General features: G+C 55.9%; 1 protein-coding gene across 1 annotated transcript in view; it reads left to right on the top strand.

The window, feature by feature from the left end:
* Nucleotides 1-23,172, top strand: part of SHC3 (SHC adaptor protein 3) — a 105,519-nt gene that overhangs the window by 56,706 nt on the left and 25,641 nt on the right. Inside the window, exons 4-10 of the mRNA XM_086684834.1 lie at nt 1,660-1,779; nt 4,557-4,610; nt 9,821-9,872; nt 14,581-14,707; nt 18,153-18,303; nt 19,267-19,354; nt 22,142-22,297. Of these exons, the coding sequence (XP_086540960.1) occupies nt 1,660-1,779; nt 4,557-4,610; nt 9,821-9,872; nt 14,581-14,707; nt 18,153-18,303; nt 19,267-19,354; nt 22,142-22,297 (748 nt within the window). The remainder of the gene's footprint in view (nt 1-1,659; nt 1,780-4,556; nt 4,611-9,820; nt 9,873-14,580; nt 14,708-18,152; nt 18,304-19,266; nt 19,355-22,141; nt 22,298-23,172) is intronic.

Here is a 23,172-nt window from a genome sequence, read left to right as displayed (position 1 = left end):
CCCTTCCAGGCTCTAGCGACATCCCCGAGGACGCGCAGTGACACGTCATCTCACGGCATTTCCACCTGGTTCACAGGTGCAGCGGGCACAAAGGCCTGAGCGGCACAGATGACCGGTAACGTAGCAAAAGCAGCTGGGAAGTGAGGAGTTTTGAGTACTTGTCTTTTTTTCTTTTTTTAAATGTAAGTTATTTGTTTGTAAGTTTACGTAAATTAACTTTTCATAGCAGCTGTTTTTAACGGCCAGCTCCTAAAATTCCTAAAAATTTAATAATTGTCTCTCATTAGCCAGTACAACCAGCTCCAGAGCGCCACGGGATATCCCCATTTTACAGGTGATGAAAACTGAGGCACAGAGATGTGGGTAGGGTTAGGCTGGGCTCAGGCCCATGTCACCCAGCTCCAGGGACTATACATTCAACCTTGGGTTGACTTTTTCACTCTGGAGATGGTTAGATGGCCAGGGAGAAAGTGGATTAAGAGAAAGCTCAGAAAACCTCTCCGGTTAGAAGTCTGGCAGGTACAGAACTAAATAGCCACTGTCAGGACTGTCTGTGCCCGGACTCTATTGCTCTGTCGTGAGGCGTTACCTCTGATGTCCCCGAATCCGTCTTGGGGCTGAGGTTTGCAGGCAGGTGGCCGGCTTGTTGACACACCCCGCCCTGGGTGGGTTTTGTCATTACAGCTCGGGGACATCCGCGAAGCCGTAAGGCAGCTGGGTTTCAGGCAGAGAACTTTGAATCTTGACTATCACGTAGGGTCACTAGAAGGGGGTCTGAGGACAGAGCTAGGGAGTGTCCTCTTTCAGAGCCCGGGGAGGGTGGCAGAAACAAGGCTGATGGCCTCGGGTATGACTTAATCAGAATCTCGGGGGACGGGGCCCAGGCCTTTCTATTTGTAAACAGCTCTGTCAGATTAAAAATGGTTTAAGAACCAGCTGTAATTAGCACATCAAAAGAGGGCATGTTCTAATCTGAAAGGGAAGGATGGCTTGGGGGCCCTGGACCCAGATACCGGTGTTGGCCTTTGGGTGGGGGGGGGGGGGGGGCGGGGGCGGGCAGGGATGGCTGGTGCGGAAACGCAGTCCTTTGGGCCCTGTGCCAAGGACTTTAACTGAGCTGAGCCCGGTGGTCCATCCCTGTGCCGGGCCGTCCGTGTGAGCACCGGCCTGGAGGACGTTCCGGCCCAAGGCCCCCAGCAGTGAGCAGTCTCCAGACTCCACGGGGTGTTCATCGGCCCCGCGAGCTGCACCCTGCTCCTCTGGCTCTGCCATTTAGCTCCCAGGGGGCTGGAACCAGTATCTGAGCCTGGAAGCTGTGAGCACTGGCCCGTGGCCCTTTCCTGGGCTTATGAGTGACAGGAGACTCATCCCCACGGGAGCTGCCCGCATGCGGACGGTGCTGACGCCCAAGGGTCCTCCCGCGTGTGTGCGCATGACGTGTTTATGACGTGTTTGTGGCTGCCTGTTGTGAGTCCCAGAATCCGTGTGCTCCTGTTGGATCCCGCCTGCCGGCTCCTTCGTGGCACAGCCTCCTTCACGTGGCCAGTGAGGGCGGGAAGGTGGGGGCTTGGGGGTGCAGCAGACAGGAACAACAGAGAGGCTGTGACAGCGCGGCATCTCGGGAATCGGAAGCTAAAATCTGGCCGCTTGATTTCACAGCCTCCCAGCAAAATGCTGTCCAGCATCTTGGGCAAGAGCAACCTCCAGTTTGCGGGCATGAACATCTCCCTGACCGTGTCCACCGCCAGCTTGAACCTGCGGACGCCCGACTCCAAACAGGTCTGTCGGCGCCCGGGCCCCCTGGGTGTTTTGCAAGGTTGCCGGCTCTGCTGGGCCTGGCAGAGAACATTCGTCTAAAATCTTTACTAGCCTGCAAACTTTGGCCCCTTTGAACGGTTGCCCACGGAATGATGGGTAGAACTGGTGTTCTTGGAATCTGCTGCAAATTACCGTTTTGTTTTTTTTTTAAGGGTAACGTCTAAAGTCATTGAGGGACTTGCAGTGTAGAAGCAGGCGCATGTGTTTGCCACGGACTCCTCGTCCCCTTGCCCGTCTTTCATTTCCTTTTACACCGTATTTCTTGGACTCCGCAGCCCACGTCTCATTTCCACATTTTGTCATCCTTGAAGTGGATGGCACCTCGTGGTTTAATGGGCCAGATTTTTTTCTGTCTTAGCGGTTCCTCATCCGGAGCCACTCGCGGTTGACGGTGTCCTAGGTCGCTGCACGAGGCATACGGGAGGGAGTCCACCCGGCGCGGGACGTCCGCCACTCGCCGGCTGAGGCCGCACGGCGGTGGCGATCGTTGGGGCGGGTTCCGTGTGTGATACTGGCCTCTCGGCAGCGTGTGTCTTAGGTCTCTCGGGCCTCAGTTCTGTCCGCTGGAACAGTGGGTGTCTCAGTGGCTGTCCTGGGTACCAGCAGGTGAAGACGCCCAGACGCGTAAAAGGGCGTGTTCCCCGTGCAGCCCGGGGCTCGTTGCCAGCGGCCTGAGGTGGAAATGGGATGCGTCTCCACGGGGAGAGAGGTGGGCCACCCGCACACCTCTGACTCTGGCCGTGTTCCCGGGGATGCCCGGGGTTACCTTTGCGTTGCCAAATATATTTATATTCATTGACTTCAGTGTTCCCCAGGTCAGCGAGTGGCACCACCTCCTACTCCATTCCTCACTTGCCGGACAGATAATCCCTGTCTTTTCACATTGGTCCTTCCGACGGGTGGGGTGGGGGTGGGTTAGGAAGGTTCAGCGGGCTCCGCCTTTCTCTGGGGCCCTCTCAGGGCTGAGCACCTGTGACCCCGGGCTGCAAGGCGGGAGGGACCCCTCTGCCCTGCACCACACGCCCATATCCACTGTCACGCAGTGTGGCCGTTGCTGTTATGTTTCTAGGGATCCTCAGGCCGTGGTCCTCAATTCTGCGGGATACACGTCCCGATCCCTGCCTATTACACCTCATTCCCCCCTTAAGAAAAACAAGCAAACTCAGGAGGAGTGGAAGGGACGTGGCCGTGCTGGGGTTGGGGGCTGGTTGGCTGTGTCCTCACTGTTTGTGGAGCATGGGTGTGGGGCTGGGCTCAGGAGCGGGGGGCACCCTCTGGGACGATAGGAACACGGCCCGGGACGGTGGGCGCCAGCCCCCGCTCACGCCCATGGCTGTCCCGTGGCGGCCTGGCTGTTGCAAATTAGGAGGAGTCCTGGCCGGACACTGCCCTCCCCCGTGCAGAGCAACCGTGAAAGTCCCGGCCGCTCTCCTCTGCCGAGCGTCCCTCGAACTTCCCTTGGCCGAAAACACCTGCTCGAGGTTCACCGGCTCAAAACTCCATTTAATCTCCCATCTTTTCCGAAGGTCTGAGATACAATGATACAGTAACAGCCACACGTCGTGACCAAATAGGATTTCTGCTTTTTCCCCTCAATTATAATACCCGCTTCCAAACTCCAGTATGAGGGCTGTCTTATAAGCAAAAACTAAGCAGAAATCAACACCTTTTCGAGGTTTATCCTCGTGTGGGGATTGCTGGTGCTTTGCTGCCCTCCTGGGAGCCCCCTGCCCATGGGCTGGAGGCAGGAAGCTTCCAGAAGGCTGCAAGTGGCCGCTGGTAGCTGGATCCGGCCGGGTTGGTACAGGCTCCAGAGTGGCTTCCTTGTTTCCACCCATTTATATGCTCAGGTCTTTTTAGATCGCGAGTGGTTTTGCACATGCCATTTTGGCATTTTAGAACGAATGGTTTTCTCCCAGTTCAGACACAGGTTTGCTTCGAGCGTCTCGGGAGCACAGTCGGGAAGCTCCTCGCACGGTGGGATTTCACCTCCGTTAATTTCCGACTGCCCGCCACCAAAGGCCTGAGGGGCTGTGCGGGAATAAATCTGGTGATGGTGTGATGGAGACGGGGCCACTGTTCCACCCCGGAATTCAATTCAAGGTCATTCCATTGTCTTTGACATTATAAAAATAGCATGGGAAACTTACGTCGCAGCTTAAATTTAGGGCAGCTTCTAATTTACTGTCTACTGAATTCCGCTGCCATTTGTAAAGCTAATGGAAATTTCCGGGTTTAATACTGACTTGGAATGTCCTCCCTGGCCTTTGCATCGATGGAACCGGTCGCAAGAGTGCCTGGGACACAACGAGACACGCTCCTTGCTCGCTAGCTGGGGGTCGGCACTGAAGACCGCATGTGTCTCTGGAAGCAGAAATTGTACCAGTGACCCGTTTCCGTGTGGGGGTGAGACCCTTTCCTTCTCCGAGAGGGAAGGTCGTTAGGACCCCCGTTAGCTGTGGTCCTTCAGCCTCGGGCTTCCCATCTGTGAAACGGGCGGCCGTGGCTCCTCCCTCAAGGGTTGCCTCAAGGGAGCTCGCCGAGCGAGCAGCGGACGTGTGGGGAAAGCCCACTGGGGGTCAGCTGGTGTGACGACTCCCATCCCTTTATTTGCGCTCGGTACCAGTTTTGCGGATTCTCAGGAAACCTTGTCGTATCGCCTGCCGACAAACGGTGGCTTTTCCAGGACGCGGGGCGGGCACTAACGACGTGTCTCCTTTCTTGTCCTGGGCCTGCAGATCATCGCCAACCACCACATGCAGTCGATCTCGTTCGCCTCCGGGGGAGACCCGGTAAGTGCCCGGGGCTGCTTTTCCTTGCTCTCGTCGGGACTTTTCCAGAAGGGGCCTTCCTCCCAGGGGTGCGTTCTGGGGCACGATCGGGAAAGGTAACCGGGATGACAGCTCTCCCCCGACCTGGTTCCGTAAGCCCTTCTGGACCAGCATTAGTTCTCGTTAGCCCAAAGCGGTCGAAAATCCTCCAAGTGCTGGCTTTCTGAAGAGGTCCTGGGACCGCGCCCCAGTGTCAGCCGTCAGGTCAGACAGCAGCCCCCGTCTGATGACTGTGGGTCCTGCTTCGTTCCTTTCTTCTCTCGGGCTCCGGCAGGGCCCTTCGGTTTCGCGGTTGAAGTCTACGCAAAGCCTGTGAGTTGACTTAGTCTGGTTTATTCATAGATGTTTGGAATTGGAATTTTTGTACCCACATTTAATGGTGTAGTCTTACTGGTTTGCTTTGCCAGCAGGGAGGGGTGCAGGGAGAGAGAGAGAGAGAGAGAGAGAGAGACAGAGAGAGGGAGAGAGAGAGGGCAAGGCAGAATGGGAATGTTCTATTTTTGCATTGCTGCTTTTATTGAGAAGGTCACAAGGTAGTTCACTCCTCACGTTTGGTCAAGATGGTGTCAGTGCTCATTTTCAGCGTCATGAGAGGCAGGACCCATAAACCCCTTGCTCCCCCTCTCCCTCCTCCCCTCCCTCCTCCCCTCCTCCTCCTCCTCCTCCCTCACCATTCTCCTCCTCCCCCCTCCTTCTCCTCTCCTCCCCTCCTCCCCCTCTTCCCCTTCTGCTCTTCCTGCTCCTCCCCCTCCTCCTCACCCCACCCCCCACCCCCCACCCCTCCCCGCCCCCAGCAGAGCTAGACCCACACACACTAACTGCTGCTCACTGTTGCTGGCCAGCCCTTGGAAACAGCTTGCAGGCAGGAAACTATCTCCAGGGAAGAAGAGCCAGTCAGCCCTCGGAGCCGTGAGGGAGAAAACACCCGCCCCCAAGACCGCCCTCATACCATTTCTCATTGGTCCGGGCCACGTTTTCACCAGTCTGGGGAAGTATTTAAAAATTAGGACGACCGAGTGAGTGTTTTCTTGAAGCTACATTTACTCAAAAAGAAAAATTGTTCTATGTCCTGGCATGATGTCCTCTTGCTGTTGAATAAGTCTTTTATAATAAAACAACGAGGCTTAGAAGTGGTGTTTTTGTTGTTATCGTTGTTTCGTGTTGTGCAAGTTTCCGGGTCCAGGGCAGCCGGAGCGGCCGGCGTGGTGCGGAGATCCCGTCCTGGTCCGGCCGGGAAGGGGGTATTTCCCAGGCTGTGACGGCTCGGTGTGTCTTTCCCGGCCTGCTCCCTCTCCCTGGGGAACTGCTGTTGTGCTTGCTGCGGGCTCAGGAGCACCAGCTCGAGCGGGCGGGCGCTTTCCACTGCTGGCTCTCATCTCGACATCTCTAAAGGCTGGTGGAGTCACGGCCCCCGGCGTCTCGGCTGCAGACAGCCCACGCCCCCCGCCTCTGCCCCAGTTCCTGCGGCCGCCCCCCCCCCCCAAGGAGGCGTCAAGCCCAGCCAGACCCTCGGGCCAAGGGCATTGGCAGGAGAGCGATTCGGCCACCCTGCACGTGGTTCCTTGCCCTTACACCCCCGCCTGACCAAGAGAATATGGCAAAGCACCCTTGGACCACCCTCAGCACCTCCACTGACTCACGCTCTCTTCCTTTAGGGTCTAGTCCTCACAATCTCTCCCCGTGGTTTCCTCCTTTCCTTCCCCTCCCCTCCTTTACTTTCTCTCCAATCCCTTAATCTCTTACATTTTATCATAAAGCGAAAGACCTCACTGAGACATACATTTAGCAAGTGGGAGTCTGCCACTAGAGATGGGATCTCGAGGGACAGGTGCACCTGCTGTGTACCGGCACGCGCACCTGTCCTCACGCCTCCACCTGTGTCTGCACGTGGCTCCAGTCAACTCGCAGAGGCGTCTCACCGCTGGCCCCGTGTGATGCTCGTAGCCATACTTTCCAAAATTTAGGAGGTAACCCAGCTTGCAAAATAAAAGGAAGAAACAGTGCGTACCCGCAGCGACAGATTCTTCCAAGAACTTGTCTCACACCTCAACTTAATGATGCTATGAGTGGACCTGCAGAGACGGAAGGCTCAGGAAGCCAAGGACACAGGCTTCTGTTCAAATTGTCCTGTTCTCCAGGGTACACACAGGTCTGTGAGCCTCAAATTTCCTCACCTCCTTGCTTTTAAAAAAGAAAAAGGAAGCACTGGGTGCTTTTAACCTTTTTATATTTTTTCTTATTTGTTTCTGATGCATAAAACGTCACGATACCAGGGGACAGGAAACCTGGTCAGTTCCTATTTTAACCAAGCCCAAATGCACGTTCGCATTGTGCGTGGGTTCCCGTTCCGCACTGGCTTGTAACCATTATAATTGGACGATGTTTCAATAAAACTAGCAATCCCAGGTTCGATCCCTTGTTCTGGTGCTCAGTGTGTAACTACTCACTGCTTTGTGCTCTAGTTGACCCAGTAAGAAAATGTTTTGAAATATCAACTAAGACAGGCTGAAAAACACTGTTAATCCAAAATCCCCCCAAAATATGCCCTGTAATCATAATCTGCTGTGATTACCAGTGTTCACAGGCCACCAGAAGGGGGTCAGGGTGCCGGCCAGGCTCAGAAAGGTTTGGGGGTGGCAACAGGGATGCAGGACGGGCAGCCGGCAGCCCCATCTGTGGAACTTGGTGTTCAGTGTGACTGGATGATGTCTAGAACAACGTTCTGAACACCAATACACTCCCCCAGCGTGCCAGACAATGATCAACATTGGCTTTAGAAGAGTTCTGTCCTGGCTTGACCCTAAACCATCTGAGGGACGGGACACATGTCATGTCTCTTTCCTGGCCTTCCTTCCCCAGAGGAGCGTTTCTCAGACTGGAGTAAGAATTTAAGAAGAAGAATTTCTTTGCGTATGCCACTAGTGTTGACTCAAATTAATTTTGTCACCCAAACATGCACAAAAATAAATCAAGTATACATTCCTTGGGTTCATACGTCCTATTGAACTGTAAGCCCCGATCACGTTTGAAAGTTTAATCCTGAAAAACACAGTAAAGCCAGAAACATTCAAAGTGACAGGAATTTACCGGGATGGGTGGTTTTGCTGACGTCACCCAGATCTCTGCTCTCAGAGGGACTCTCGAACCGGCCACCACGGTGCGGAATCCTTCAAGGTCAGCATCTCTCTACTACGTCAGGCGCCTGGGTGACTCAGTCCTTCCACTAATTTATTCTGTTGAAGTAAGCACTTCAGTGATGCATCGTTGTGTACAAATGTGACGTTAATTGCTTGAGTTGGGGCAAAAGCATCCAGTCTGAGTGTTCTTTTTTCTCGAATTCTTTAAAAACCTGGCATCTGTAATGTTGGAAACCCAAGTGACAACCTTGTCGCTGACATTGCAACGCAGAACCGATGACGCAGTGGTCATTCAGATGGTCCCGGATATTCTTGTATTAATTTGTAAGATTATTATGGAAACTAAAACACGAAGTTAGAAAGAAAGTCTGGTCACATCTCAAACACTGGAGAATATTCCTGACCAGGCCTAGAATTCCACGGAGCTCGGACGGAGAGACGCCGGCGCTGTCCTAGGACCCTTCCAATGCTGTCATCTCCTGAGTCCACAGAAAGCGTCCGTGACTACAAGCTGGAGTCCTTACTTGGCTGTTAGTTTCATATTCTGACCAGATCTTCCTTGATGGAAATGACTGGAAGCTGGGTTGATGGTCTGTTTTTCACCCCCCTTCCTAGCTCAGGGAATATACCAGCAGACAGTGGCCTAAGGAGGAGCATGGAACAGCGTAGACGGGCAGCATACTGGAGGGACCCTTGGTGGCAACCAGTCATGTCAAAACCCGCTGGAGGGCCCTCCTCCCCTCCTCAGACCCAGCGGGTCGCTGTGAGTTCTGGGAAACCATGTACCACGTATGGAAAAGCACCCTGTGCCTGGTGCTGCCTGCTGGGGCGTTCAGTGATCATTGCATGTCCCCAGGCTCCCAGTCGTCCCCTCTCCCATCGGAGGGTTTTCCTGGAGCACGGCAGAGAGAGAAGGGGTCATCCCCTGCCCACGGAGAGTAGTAATGAAGGCAGTCACGACACAGAATCTTCCGGATGCTGAAAACCTGGAGCTCATCTGTAATGTTGGAGCCCTTCGAAGCAATGACATGTGGGAGAAATCTGCAACGACGGGGTGAGCCTTTACCGGTCGCCCCCCCCCCCCGAGACTTTACAAATGTTGAGAATGTCAGCTTTGCAGGGAACGTCTGTTCTGCTTTCCAGGATGAAGAGAATGATTGGTTCCTCTGCCTGTTTAGAGGCGGCCCAGCCTACATCTGAGGACAGAGCCTCCTCCGTGCACGGATCAGATGAGGCCGCCGCGCAGACTCGGATTTCACCCGGAACAGCCAGGCTACTACTCAGAGCTCATGTGTGTGAAACATCTTAAAACATTAAAGTTACTACTTATTTCCGAGAAGAAAAGAACCATCACATGCCATCCACCCAGGAAGGCGTTCCCAACCAACCTTTGAACGCCCGCTTCTGGTTTCCTCGTGGCTACTAGACCAGCAGCACCAGCACCGGCTGGAAACTTGTCAGAAATGCACATTTTGGGGCCTCCCCTCAGACCCACAGAATCCGAAGCCCCAAGGCGGCACCCAGCAGCCTGTGTCTCCACGAGCCCGTTGTGGGACTCTGACGCCAGCTTGGACTGACGGCCGCCGATTCAGGCAGAGCTCAGGACAGTGGCTGTCAGCCTTGACTCACGGTAGAATCTTCTGGAGAGCTTCAAACCGTCCTGAGGCCTCATGGCCTCCCGTCCAGCAAGGGCGGATTATCCGGGAGCTGGGACTCGGGCGGCAGTGCGTTCAGAGCTCCTGGGGGGATCCGCCGTGCAGAGAACGGGGTGCCTGTCACACGGCCGTGGCCCAGAGCGTGGGCACAGACAGGCGGTGTCCACACCAGAGCCTCAGGCCCCGCCCTGGACCCGCCGAGTCAGAACCCGCACTTCACAAGGTCCGGAGACTCCTGGCCGCGGTAGTGTGAGAAATACCGTCCTTCTGGGCTGTCCCTTGGGAGCGTTAGATTCCTGGGCTGGGTTGTGTAGTGTATGTCTGGCTGTGCTGTCTTGCTCGTGGTTAGTGACGTGGGTTCCTCGTTTTTCTCTGACAGGACACAACCGACTACGTTGCGTACGTAGCTAAGGACCCCGTTAACCGCAGAGGTAAGCAATGCTCGACTCCTACAGTCTCTCACTCGTGCGCGGTCAGGCTGAACACGGTGCCAGGTGCTCCCCCTGGTCCCGCCCCCTCCGCCAGCACGACCCGTGTGTCCCGCCGTGCCGTTAACGGGAATTGAGGGCTGCCTGCCTTCTCGGTGGGGGCAGGAGACACCGGGCGGCCGGGGGCCTGAGACACCCACCTGCACGCAGGGAGTGCGGCTTGGAGCACGTGACCTGCACCTGTGGCTCCCGTTCGTGCCCTGAAAGCGGCCTCGGCCACACCTGGAACGCTGCCCACCCGGCCCCAGCCCCACCGCCAACCACGTCACCCCGAGAAGCCTGCGCCGCCCTGAGCAGTCCACGCTCACGTGCCATCCACTCGCACCCCACAAAGCTGCCAGGGCCTCAGACGCAGGCTGGAAATGGGGGATGTGGGGCATTCACGGGCTCTCCATCCTCATGGGCCCTTTATTCCTAGAGCTCCACACTCACCACCCTGTTCCTTTTATCGTGTACAAAACCGAAGCCCCACCATGGGCGCCGACAGCCCGGGCGGGTGGGCTGACCACAGGTGCGCGTTACCCTTGGATACTGACGCACCCCGTGACCCCAGCTTAGAACTCGCTGACGAAGATCGCCAGGGGGTGTCGATAGCAATACAAAGCACTGGTTCCCGTCTCCTCCCACCCTCCTCCCCAGGTACCGACGGTTAAGATTCTCTAGTTTGCTTTACGGGACTTTTTATCCGCATACGTACACGTATATTCTTCTCTTTTAAAATGTCAGTGCACGTGAGATCTTAGCATGCTGTCGTGCCCTCCCCCCGGTGCTGTATCTTGGACACAGAGAATGGGTTGACTGTCCGCAAGGTGGCCGTGTGGTGAGATTTGTCCCCCAGGTGCACCGACCCCCTGGGGTCCGCATACAGACGCTTTCACTGTTGTGCGGCCCGACCTGGAGGCGTTTGCAGAGAGGTTAGATGGTTGATAGGTCAGTGAACCTTGCAAATCAGAAACCAGTCTGGCTGTAAAGATTTGGTCCTCCCCACGGCCACCTCCTGCCCCACGCCGGTACTCGGTGGCGTGGCGGGACCGCTTTCCTTCCTCAGAGTCACAGACGATGACATCATACAGTGTTAGCACTTACTCTCTCCCAGATGCGTGGGTGTCTGGGGGGCGAGGGGGACCCCGCAAATGAAGCACCACGTCCTGGATTATGACTGCCACGTTGTCACTCCTGAATCAGAGTGGGGGTGTTCACAGAGTTCTGAGGGTAGACGGGAAGGGGGCATGGGTGGTCTTGAGCCAAGGACTGTCCCTGAAACCCCTGGCTAACACGTGGAGCCCACCCCGTCTTGACCTTGCAGCGACTTTCATGTGATGACTGTGGATAACCAGTGCTCGGCTGGGTGAGGGCGGCGGGCCGGGCTTCCACGCAAGCCCGTCCTTCCACGCAAGCCCGTCCTTCCAGCGGGAGGCAGTTTGATCGGTCCACGAGGGCTCCCATACAGAACTCTGCACGGCAGTGGCTGAAAACGACAGAAGCTGTTGTCTCACGGTTCTGGAGGCTGGAGACCCGAGAGCAAGGCACTGCCAGGGCCGGGCTCCATCTGAAGCCTGGAGCAGGGACCCCGCCTGCCTCTCCCAGCTCCTGGCGGTGCTCTGGCCGTCTGGGCGTCCTGGCTTGTGGCCATGTGGCTCCAGTGGCCCACCTTCATGCCGCCTTCTGCTCCGAGCATGGCTGTGTCTTCACGTGGGCACCTTCTTACAAGGTGTGAGGTTATCCGGGGTTAGGGCCTGCCGTCCGCCAGCCCGCCCTCACGTCGACCGTGGTGAAGTTCCTGCCACTCCGATGGATTCCCCAGATGACAGACCAGTGTTGGCTGGAAACCACGCTGGAGTTCAGGGGGTCTGTGCCTCCCTCCTAGGAGGCCATTGCTGTTCAGCCTTCCTCCCGAGGGGTGAGGATTGTCGGTTTGCTGTGAAGAAGGGACCGTGGTCGCTGTTCCCGGGGCGTTTTCTAGTTGGGTAAGACCCCAGATGTCCAAGGGGCCCCTACCAGTCCCCGGCCGGCGGAGACGGCGGCCGCGTGCCGTGGGGGCATCGCTCGCCTGTGCTGGCGGAGCGGGTGTCCCGCAGACGCCGTGGGGACAGCATCAGGTGGACGGAGACCCCAGCCCGCAGCCCGCAGCCGTCAGAGGGCTGGGCTGTGGTGTGGGCTCCGGACATGTTTGGAGCCAATGGGGAAACCGCGAGCTGGTGTCCCGATGGTGACCTCTGACCAGCAGCGTTTGCTGTGTGTGGAAGACACGTGGGGCTGGCCCGTCTGAGGGAACATGCCGTCCCCCGCCCGCCCCCCCCCCCCCCGCCGCCTGTATGATTACAGGGGCCATAGTGCGTGTTGCTCCCGAGTGCCCTCCGTGACGCGGCCCGAGGACGTCTCCTCCCTCGTGTGAGGCCAGCAGCTCAGAGGCGTGAGCGGTTCTCCCTAGAGCGAACTTGTTTATTGGTCTGAGGGGCGGGGGAGACGACGTGGGCACACGAGCCCCACCCCGAGACCGTCCGCCCTGTAACAGGAGGGCAGTTTCCCCCAGAAGGGACGGAACGAAGAACGGCCCCGTTTTGTGGCCCTCACGTCCGTTTTGGGCCACATTTTAGGTTTTACGACGTATTTGAGTCTTCACGGCACCACAGCTCTGTACGTGCCTCTCCGTGGTCTGCTCCTTCGTGGCCCCTGAGTGACGCCCCCACCTCTGCCCCCTCCTCGGGGGCGGTCACCGTTGGCGAGGGCCTCACCGTTCCTGTATGTGCCCAGTCATGCCGGTGAGGGGGTGAGGGGAAAAGACTTGCGATGCTCTCAGAGAAAACAGCAGCCCCGGAGACCCTCACCCCAGGGTTCGTTTTGGATTTCGAGTGCAGTTTGCAACAGAGAGGCCCCGGGACACACCCTCGGACCCCAGCCCTCAGACAGTGTTTTCTCAGGGCACCAAGGACTGCAGGTGCCAGAGCTGGGAGGGAGACGTGATTTAATTCTGCGGCTACAGCCTCTGCCGCCCCCGGTTTCTGACCGCCAGGGCTCGACCCTCGGCGGGACAGGGTGCCTGCTTCTGCCGCGGCCCTGCGTCTTCCAGTTCTCAGGAAGCAGGCTTCCAGCTCCCTGCTGTGTAGACGGGGAGCGATCGGGCAGCCCCCTGCCGAAACCCGTTCTTCCTTCACTGCGGCTGCTGTATCTCTTTTCAGAAGGACAGTGAGCTGCACACTGTTGGCCCTTCCCGTCTCTACTCTTCCCCGAAGCACTGACCAGGCAGCCCTCGGCTGGTCCCCCTCGGGGGTGGGCGTGCGTGGCTGCAAACAGGCGGGGGGGGGGGGGGGGGGCGGGGTTCTTCCCCTCCCTCCTGCCTAGACTCCGGCCTCCTTACTAGCTGGAGGGACACTGCCACCCGTACTGCTTAATGCACGACCCTGCAGCTCTGACAGCTGTGTCATGTGGGCTCGCCCTGTGCCTCCCGGGCTGGTGTTTAATAAACTAAAATAATATCGATAATCAGTAATAAAAACACAGCCGGGCGTCTGTCTCCTTGGGACAAACCTCTTGGCCATCCCCAGTGCTCCCAAGGGCTCGCGCTGCGATCCAGAGCCTCCGGACGTGCTTTTCCCTGGGTCCCCAGGGTGCTCCCCTGCAGCCTGGGGGACAGGAAGCCTGCGGACCCCGGGGCTGGTGGCCGCCGTCCGCGTGGGCTCCACGGTGCCCTGCTGGCTTCGTGCGGCAGGAGGGCGGTTTGGTGTGCCACCCCCGAGAGTTTCTTTCCCCGTCGTTAGTAAGAGGATGGGGCAGCGCGGGTCACACAGGGAGGCCTGGGGTTCCTGGGGGCACGCAGACATGGATCTGGGAGGAGACCTCGTATTTCTCGGGGAGCAGAGCGGGCCCTCTGCCCCTGCAGCCTCTTCTCTGGCAGCTCCACACGGATTGTGCCGCAGCTTGGCCTCCGGGACGGCGTGCCCTCGTGGGACAGTGAGTGCCTGTCGCAAAACCGCTGGGAGCTGCTCCAGGCCCCCCGAGGCCTGCCCTCCCCCCCCACATCGGGCCACAGGAGCCCAGCTTTGATCTGCTCTTTAGCACAAGCTGCTTGTCTGAGAACCTGTGCGAACAGCCAGCCCCACATTCGAGAGGCGCCCTGGCATGTGGTGGGGGGTCCCCGTGAATTAACATCCCCTGAAGCTCCTCTTTTGAGGGGTTCTTACTGTTCTGAGTTGCCGCATTCGGTGAGGCCGCTTGACTCCCACGAGGGAGTGAGCGGACGGCCACGGAGTGGCTCAGGCGTCCCTCAGCAGGAGCCGGGTTGGGACCGTTGTCCAGGCTCGGGGGGGCCGGAGGGGGGCCCGTTCCTTCTTACCGCCACCTTCTTTGTCACGACGTTTCCTTCCAAACCCTGTTTCTCTGTTGAGCTCTGAGTTGGTATTTTGTAGACGGTTAAGAAATTATTAACCATTTTGAAATTTAAAAATTTTAAATGTACTTGCAAAGAGGACCTTTGGTGTTAGAGAGCAGAGCCCTTAAGAAATGCATCCCCGCGGTGACGCTTCGTGGCCGTGGCCCAGGGATCGGGCTGTGGGTGGGGCTGCCGGGACAGCGAGTGGGGGACGTGGACACCTCCCCAGCGGGAGCCTGGCGGCCCAGCGTCTCTAACAGGCCTGCACGCTTGCTCTCCCAGCGTGTCACATTCTGGAGTGCTGCGACGGGCTGGCCCAGGATGTCATCGGCTCCATCGGACAGGCCTTTGAACTCCGGTTTAAGCAGTATTTGCAGTGTCCTTCCAAGGTCCCCGCTTTCCATGACCGGTGAGTAGCACTGTGACCCCCTGTGCGCGGGCCTTCCCGCGTTCTATGGGCTTTCGTCTGAGAATGTCTCAAAGGAGAAACCACGAGACGGCCTCCGAGAAGTGTGGTCTGGACAGACGTGGTCGGTCACGGGGCTCCTGGCTCGGAAGCATCTGGCGGGTCTGGGCCGGGGCTTGGGAGACCCACTGTCGGAAGGAAGCCCACGGATGGCTGAGGCCCCGAACGTTGGGGAAAACATTTTCTAGAAACTGTAGAGACGGTAGCCAAGGTCACGAAAACGCACTGTAATTCCTTCCTGCCGTGTCCTCTGCAACCAGGTGAGATTTCCACGCGTCGCCTCCGTGAGTCCTCTTCTCACAGGTGGGATATGTCCCCCGTCCGTGCCACCGTGGTCAGCGCGGTCCTAACTCTGGGCCCTTCCGTGAAGCCCTGAGCTGGGTGGCATGAGGACCCAAAGCCTCCCGTGGCCCTGGGCACGCCCGCCCCTTGGCCAGGATGAGTCAGCAGCATTCTCTGTAAAAAGGGAACAGCATTCTCGCTTTTTTTTTTTAAAAAAAATTTAAATTTTTATTTACTTATTTTGACAGAGAGAAAGAAGAGGGAGGGGCAGAGAGAGAGAGAGAGAGAGAGAGAGGCACAGAATCCCAAGCAGCCACTGCACTGTCGGTGCAGAGCTCAACACAGGGCTCGAACTCACAAACCATGAGATCATGACCTAAGCTGAAGTTGAATGCTTAACCGACTGAGCTACCCGATGGACGGTTGTTGTTTTACGTGTTCGGTGAAATAGTTCATACAAATACGAATTGTGAAACAACCTTCAGGATCTAGTATTGAGTTTCCTTCAGACATAAGAATGTTCCATGCAGCATAAAGCGTTAAAAGAAAGCCATGTGGGGGCGTATCAATAGTCTGTCCTTGATCGGACTTGCATAATGAAAGCGTCTTCTAAAGGTGTGTTCACTGCAAACAAACCTTTATTTCTCCAAAATTTGCTTTTTCACTGTTGCTCTAACGTCTGCAGCCCTTTCTGTGACTCAGGCACGAAGGCTCTTTTACTTCCATTATCACGAAGGCCTCGTTCACACCTCTGAGCTCTGCCCCTTTCTGACTGGGTCATTCTCATTTTCTCACCTACTGGGAAGTGGCCTTTTTTTTTTTTTTTTAGGTTGTTTTTGGTGGGGAGGGGCAGAGACAGAGGGAGAGAGAGAATCCCGAGCAGACTCCATGCCCAGCGAGGACCCTGACATGGGGCTCGATCTCATGATCGTGAGATCATGACCTGAGCCAAAATCGAGAGTTGGACGCTTAACCGACTGAGCACCCCAGACGCCCCAGGGAGATTGCTTTAAAGGCGATTCAGGGGCGCCTGGGTGGCGCAGCCGGTTAAGCGTCCGACTTCAGCCAGGTCACGATCTCGCGGTCTGTGAGTTCGAGCCCCGCGTCGGGCTCTGGGCTGATGGCTCGGAGCCTGGAGCCTGTTTCCGATTCTGTGTCTCCCTCTCTCTCTGCCCCTCCCCCGTTCATGCTCTGTCTCTCTCTGTCCCAAAAATAAATAAACGTTGAAAAAAAAATTTTTTTTTAAATAAAAAAATAAAAAAATAAAGGCGATTCATTTGGGAGGTGCCTGTGAGGACCCCACTTTTCCCCGTTGTCAAGCTTCCCTGCACTCAGACGGGCTGTGTGTGGGAGGAGCAGTTAGAAAGTGTCAGTTCCTACCCCATATACACACCCACTATCCATAAACTGTGTATACTGTGTATAAAATTTTAAAGTTCACTCGTTCTCCGCTACTTGTCAATTTTTTGTGTAATGGGACCTACTTTAAAAAAAGTAGACCGGTACATCTGTGCTCCCGGAATAAACCTCAAAAATCTGAAGTGCAGTGAAAAAGGATATGAAACACGGAAACTTTAAAACCAAACAAACAACATAGGCGTAGTTTACAGATACACGCACGTGTACGACGCGTGTATAACACGTCAGGATATCCCACACCAACTCTGGAGTATCCGGGGACCAGGCGGCGGTGGGTGGGATTTAACTGTATTGGTGGGTGAGTCTGCTCCCTGACATTTCATAATGAAAACGTTCCAACAGTCGGTGAGCCCCTGCACACACACCTACATGCCATCGCTCACATTTTACTGCTAATATGATGACTCTGTACACCCGTGATGAGTTTTATTTCTTTAAAAAAAAAAAGTGGGGCTCCTGGGTGGCTCAGTCAGTTGAGCGTCCGACTTTGGCTCGGGTCATGACCTCGTAGTTCAGGGGTTCGAGCACTGTGTTGGGCTCTGTGCTGATAGCTCAGAGCCTGGAGCCTGTTTCAGATTCTGTGCCTCCCGCTCTCTCTGCCCCTCCCCCATTCGTGCTCTTTCTCTCTCCCAAAAAATAAATAAACTTAAAAAAAATTTTTTTTAAGTAGGGGCACCCGGGTGGCTCAGTTAAGCGTCCGACTTCGGCTCAGGTCATGATCTCACAGCTCGTCAGTTTGAGCCCGCATCAGGCTCTGTGCTGACAGCTCAGAGCCTGGAGCCTGCTTCTGATTCTGTGTCTCCCTCTCTCTCTGCTCCTCCCCTGCTCACACGCTGTCTCTCTCTCAAAAATAAGTAAAGATTAAAAAAAATTATAAAAAAAATTTTTTTTAAAGTAGAAAAAGCCAACAGAGCAAAATGTTCACACTTACTGTCCATGGTGGATGCGTATCTTTTATGTTAATTATTATGCTTTTCTGTACTTCTGAAATTTACATAAAAGCCAGATAAATCTATAAAAATTATATGCACAAAAATGGGTGGGGGAGCTCACTGAGTTGCCGTGCTCCTCTGAGAATACACTTAAGGTCAGAATTTTCTGTGTAGTTTTTTATATCATCAAGTTTGTCAAAGTTTTGGGGAAAGAAAATGAAGCAGGCAGGATCTTATCTGTTGAGAAGAACTTCAGCTCCAAATGCAGGTATGGACATAAAATTTCTTTAAAAAATATTTTTTTAACGTGTATTTATTATTAAGAGACAGAGACAGAGCACGAGCAGGGGAGGGGCAGAGATAGAGGGAGACACAGAATCCGAAGCAGGCTCCAGGCTCCGAGCTGTCAGCACAGAGCCCGAGGCAGGGCTCGAACTCACAAACCACAAGATCATGACCTGAGCCAAGTAGGACGCTCAACCGACTGAGCCACCCAGGCACCTCCAGTTATTAACATTTTAAACCTCTTCCCTGTTTCAAAGATGAGTGGAATTTTCCAGAAGGTAGGACAGCGATGAAGGCAGAAGTATCTGGCCAGCCCATTCGTCTGCTTTTCATAGCTGAGATCTAGATAGTGAGGAGGCAGTGACTGAACTCTGTTTTCTGGGGTAGCAGGTCCTAACATTAGATTTGTTGGTTTTGACAAAAAAAACTCCACTTTCGGCTAAAGCCCTGGAAAACCCCTCTTCTAACAGAATGCAGAGTCTGGACGAGCCTTGGACTGAAGAGGAGGGGGATGGCTCAGACCATCCGTACTACAACAGCATCCCAAGCAAGGCGCCCCCTCCGGGGGGCTTTGTGGACGTGCGGCTGCAAGCCAGACCCCACGCCCCTGACGCGGCCCAGGTAAGTCCCACACCCCTGCCTGGGTCTGGCCCCTCGAGCACTTCCTTCCATTTTCTTCCACTGTGCTCGCAGGCTGGCATTCTGTCCGGTCTCTGGCGCAATAACGCACCTGCTCTGTCCCCTTGGATTACACACGCAGACATGCAGGGGAGGCTTTTGCTTTAACGTCCTAAGGCGTTAATCACATGTCTGGGAACTAGGTTGTGATTCCGGAGGTGCAAGTCTGGGGGTCTCCTCTCCATCCCCGGGCGAATGCCATTATACTGGGAGCTTTGTGAGGAGACGAAAGAGTTCAGGACTTTTCAAAGGCTCGGGGTGCTTTCTTCCCCCGAGAAGACACTGGGTGCGGGCCCTTAAAATGATGAGCGTTTTATGAGCCTTCCCTTTTCTTCATTTCCCTGAGTTTTCCTCCAAATCAACACCGTTCCAGTAAGGCGGTTGCTTTTTAGAGTTACCGCGTCTCTATTTGGTGACAGAGAATTTTGTGAGGTCACCCACCTTATGCAAATAATAATGACACTGACGAAAGTGGCAAAACAACACGGAAATCAAGCGTCCGCAGCTCTGACGTGGAGAGATGGACGGGGCGGACTTGCCCGGGTGTGAATGGCTGAGGGAGGTGCGTTCCGACGTACCTGAGCTTTACCCGAGGGCGCGTCCGGTGACGTGGCCGCGTGTATGGAGGAGAGCCCCATTTTCGGTCACACTTAGGGAGGGCTGGTGGCGTGAAATGAAGACAAGGAGGGGTGCGTGTGGTTTTGATGAGACGCAGCCTCTTCCCCACACCCGTGCAAACGCGTTTCCCGAACCCTAATGCCAACCGCGAGGCAGGAAGGAAAAGGTGGGTGTGATTGGGGATGTGGCGGACCCGCCGTTGGGGTCCCTTCTACTGGGCTGTGGCTTTGGGGGACGGAGAGAGGGGGAGAGGCAGCTTTTCCTCTGGGCATTTACACACGTCTGTAGTTTGCAGGCAAAGAGCAGACGTACTACCAGGGGAGACACCTGGGAGAGCCGTTCGGCGAAGACTGGAGGCAAGCACCTGTCCGGCAAGGTGAGGGGCACGGCCAGGGGGGCGGGAGGAAGACACGGGAGCACGCGCTCCCGGCGGGGACTTCGTCCGGGGGCTGGCGGCGCACGTGTGTGTCCTGGCGACACTGAGGCCCCGCCCCCCCACCGTCGCGGACACAGGAAGGAGGGCTGCGGGGGCGCGGACACAGGAAGGAGGGCTGCAGGGGCGCCGCGCGTCCTCTGGTGCCTCCCCTTTGTCCCGGCGCTTCCCGTTCGCGTGCACCCTGGACGCGTCCTTGTCCTTCCGGCAGGACGGCCTGCCTACCAGGGGGCTGAGGCGCGGGCCTCCCGACGAGCCCGCACCCGTCCGGGTGGCTGGTGGCTGGGGCTCTCTGACGTGTGTTTAGCGCTGTCCCTCAGCGCTCCAGCGGGGCCGTGCCCCACGACTCCTCACAGGAGCCGGCAGCTTTCCCTTCCTTGCCCGGCCCGTCCAGGGTCGGCTTCGGGAGGGACGGAGCCCACACGCACTAGAGGTGGCGTGGACAAGCAAGTCGCGCGCGGGCCCGGGGCGCTTTCAGGGGCGCTTCCCCATCGTGTCACGTCGACTGACGTGTCCCCACTTGCCACAGTTCGGCCGTGACCAGGAGCTATCAGTAGGCTCCGTACACCCGAGCGTGTCCGTGTGTGTGTTCTACAGGGTTCTTTCGACGTTCAGCTTCTTCCTGAACTCCCTCAGTAGCTCGGGGGTCCTGACCCCTGGCTGCTGACGCCTCAGGGTCTGAAGGAGAAGCAACAATGGGGAATTAAGCTCTGATTTCTGATTAACGCGTCCACGTACGTATGTGTGACCATATTTTGGCTTCATGTCAAGGCCATCCCCGCCGGGGAATAGATGACGATACATTTCTGGAATGTATCTGGAATGGAGGTGAGCTCCGGCCTCACCTGCCTGAGCTAAGGGAGGACCCGTGTGTGGGGCCCTCAGTACAGCGTAAGGCCTGGTGGAGGTGGCCACGCAGCTCCAGCTCCCAGTAGGAAACACGTAGCAAACCAGAGTCCGAGCTGTGCCAGGAGCACCTTTTTTCTATGTTCTTACCTCTGTTCCACAGACATTTAAAAAGTATTTCTAGGGGTGCCCGGGGGGCTCAGTCGGTGGAGCGTCCGACTTCGGCTCGGGTCACGATCTCGCGGCTCGTGGGTTCGAGCCCCGCGTCGGGCTCTGTGCTGACAGCTCGGAGCCTGGAGCCCGCTTTGGATTCTGTGCCTCCCTGTCTCTCTGACCCTAACCCACTCGCATTCTGTCTCTGTCTCTCTCAAAAATAAATAAGCTTTAAAAGAAAATTTAAAAGTATTTCTAGACACGTGTGTGCTTAACCACATTAACAACTGCTAAGGACCAACGGAGACACATTGTTTACAGCAGATGCTGGCTGTTAGTGCAAAGTATGTCAGGTTCACTTGAAAATGAGTCTCTCCTTGTGTGTTCCCATTCCACCCCCTCCCCCCACCCCGGCCAGATCAGGATCAGACAACGTAAGAGACTCCAAGGTAGAAATGCACCTGAGGGTCATATGTCTCAATGAATTTCAAGTTCTTAGTTGAAAGCAATAAATATCTTTTTTCCATCGGGTAAGAATATCCTCTGTTAATTTGCTGGCAGCCGTTGTCCCTTACCAAAAATTAACACTCGGGGACCCCATCGTGGTGTGAATGCCCCCTGTCCCCAGCTCTGCACCTGCCGTGGTCTCGGTGGGAAAGGGCCATCGTCAGGAAAGTTACTTGTTGGGCTTTTGATCTTCTCCTTTTAAAACTTAGTTTGTAAAATCCTTCGTACAGACTGATTTGCTCGCCACGCACATGTGCACGCACACACACACACACACGTGAGCGGCAAGAAGCCGCTATGGAACCAGGACACATAACACGGGAGCGGCCCGTGAAACATGAAGTCATGCTCAGGAACAGGTGTAGACACACGAAGGACTTTTAACAGGACACCTGCGTCCTCTCGCAGCCCAACAACGGGCTCTGGGGAAAGCTTAAGAAGCCCTCTTGCCAACTGGATTGAGCCGCCCATGGGGTGTGAAAGGTGACTTCTCTCCAGAGACAGCGCTGCCAGAGGGCGGTGGTCCTGAGAGTCTGTCTGTGTAAGTGCATCAGAGACAGGGCTCCCGTGGCGACCCGAGCAAGTGGGATCAGGCACCACCGTCACCCCTCGGGCCCCAGACCAGCCTTGGCACTCTCGTGGCACAGCTGAGAAGTCCCGTGGGGGCGCTGCCCCCGGGGGGTGTGGTCCTCCAACACACGCCCACCCTGGGCCTCCTGCGTGGAGCCTGGGGCATGACAGGATGCTTCGTTTTGTAAGGAAGGGGCCGGGCTTCGCGTGGCTAGAATGGAGTTGACTTACGAGGCGTCGGCTTACACCGAAAGGGAGAACGAGGCGATTTAATGAGGCTCATGGTTCTGCTGCTGCTACTTGCTCAGGGGGCTTTGTAAAGGGGACGAGGGACCCAGGCAGCTTCCGCCGTGGCACATCTGCTCTGCTCACCGACCCCGGTCGGGGCCGGAGTCTCGGGCAGGCCCGTGCCGTCAGGGTGTCCATCCTCGGGGGCTGGCATCTTGACATGAAGGCGGGGAAATCGTCCCGGCCAAACACAACAGTGGTGAAAGGGTCAGAAGAGGGGGGATGTAGCCAGTGGGGACCCACAAGAAGAATTAGCTACCAGATAGCCCGTAGGAACGCCTCCGTGAAGTGTTGGGTGGCTTACGGATAGATGCGCAAATGGCCTTCCCCTCGTAAGAGAAAAGAGCGCTGGTTTTCTCGTTGCAGGGTCCTTGGACACCTACAGCCTGCCGGAAGGGAGAGCTCACGCGGGCCCTGGAGAAGCCCCCACCTACGTGAACGCCCAGCACATCCCACCGCAGGCCACACCGGCCTCCGGCAGCAGCGCGGAGAGCAGCCCGCGGAAAGACCTCTTCGACATGAGTGGGTTTCTTTTCGCGTGTGGTTTTCTTGTCTTCCGGGGTTGCTTTCCACTGTCTGAAATCTTTGCCACGACCGTACTTTCTGCTGGCAGGGTTTTGATTAACGGTGATGTGAATTACTGCCCCAGCTGAAAGAGGACCACCAGCGTGTGGTGGCCGGTCAGCACCGCGTAAGGCCCGCAGAAGCCACCGCATGGCCATGGCTCCTCCTCACTTTTCTGGGTTATGGTTGGGCTTTTCAAGGCTTTGCACTTGGCCGACCTCTGCTTTGGGATGACAGCTCTCTCTGAAGTCCAGAGACAAAGCAGTTTCCCCCTCTGTGTGGAACTGAGTTTCCTCTTGAAGATCTGTCTGCACATATCTCGAGATAAATGATACACACAAAAACGTCCTCATTCGTTTATTTACTTAAATGTCAATTGGCCGTTACGTGCCAAATACTGTATCAGTTGCTATGGATGCCAGTGTGAAATGGCTTATCACAGGGCCTGTGGTCTGTTGAAAATGACCAACATAGAAGCAAGAAATGGCGAGACGCCCTCTCGCGTGCACGCACGCATGCACACACTCTCTCCTGTATTCCTGTCCAGTGAGCACCTAGTGTGTGTCTATACTCATCTACTTACTGGGGTCTACAGGAAGACAAAACAGAATCCCTACTCTCCTGGAGCTTGAATAACCCTTGTGCTGTAACCAGTAGCAGTAAGTGCCCTGAAGAAAAACAAACCAGGATGAGGAGTGTGATAGGAAGCTACTTAGCAGCGTAGTAACGTGCGCCCTGGACCTTCTGTTTGTCATGTAGACTGGGACAGCTAAATCATCCGTGAACTGAGTAATGAGAGTGGAAGTCATTGCTAAGGCATTTTGAGAGAGGCT

The sequence above is a fragment of the Puma concolor genome, chromosome D4, assembly GCF_028749965.1.
Source record: "Puma concolor isolate L17-30 chromosome D4, mPumCon1.1.hap2, whole genome shotgun sequence".
NCBI lineage: Eukaryota > Metazoa > Chordata > Mammalia > Carnivora > Felidae > Puma > Puma concolor.
This window is presented reverse-complemented; position numbering and strand designations above follow the sequence as displayed.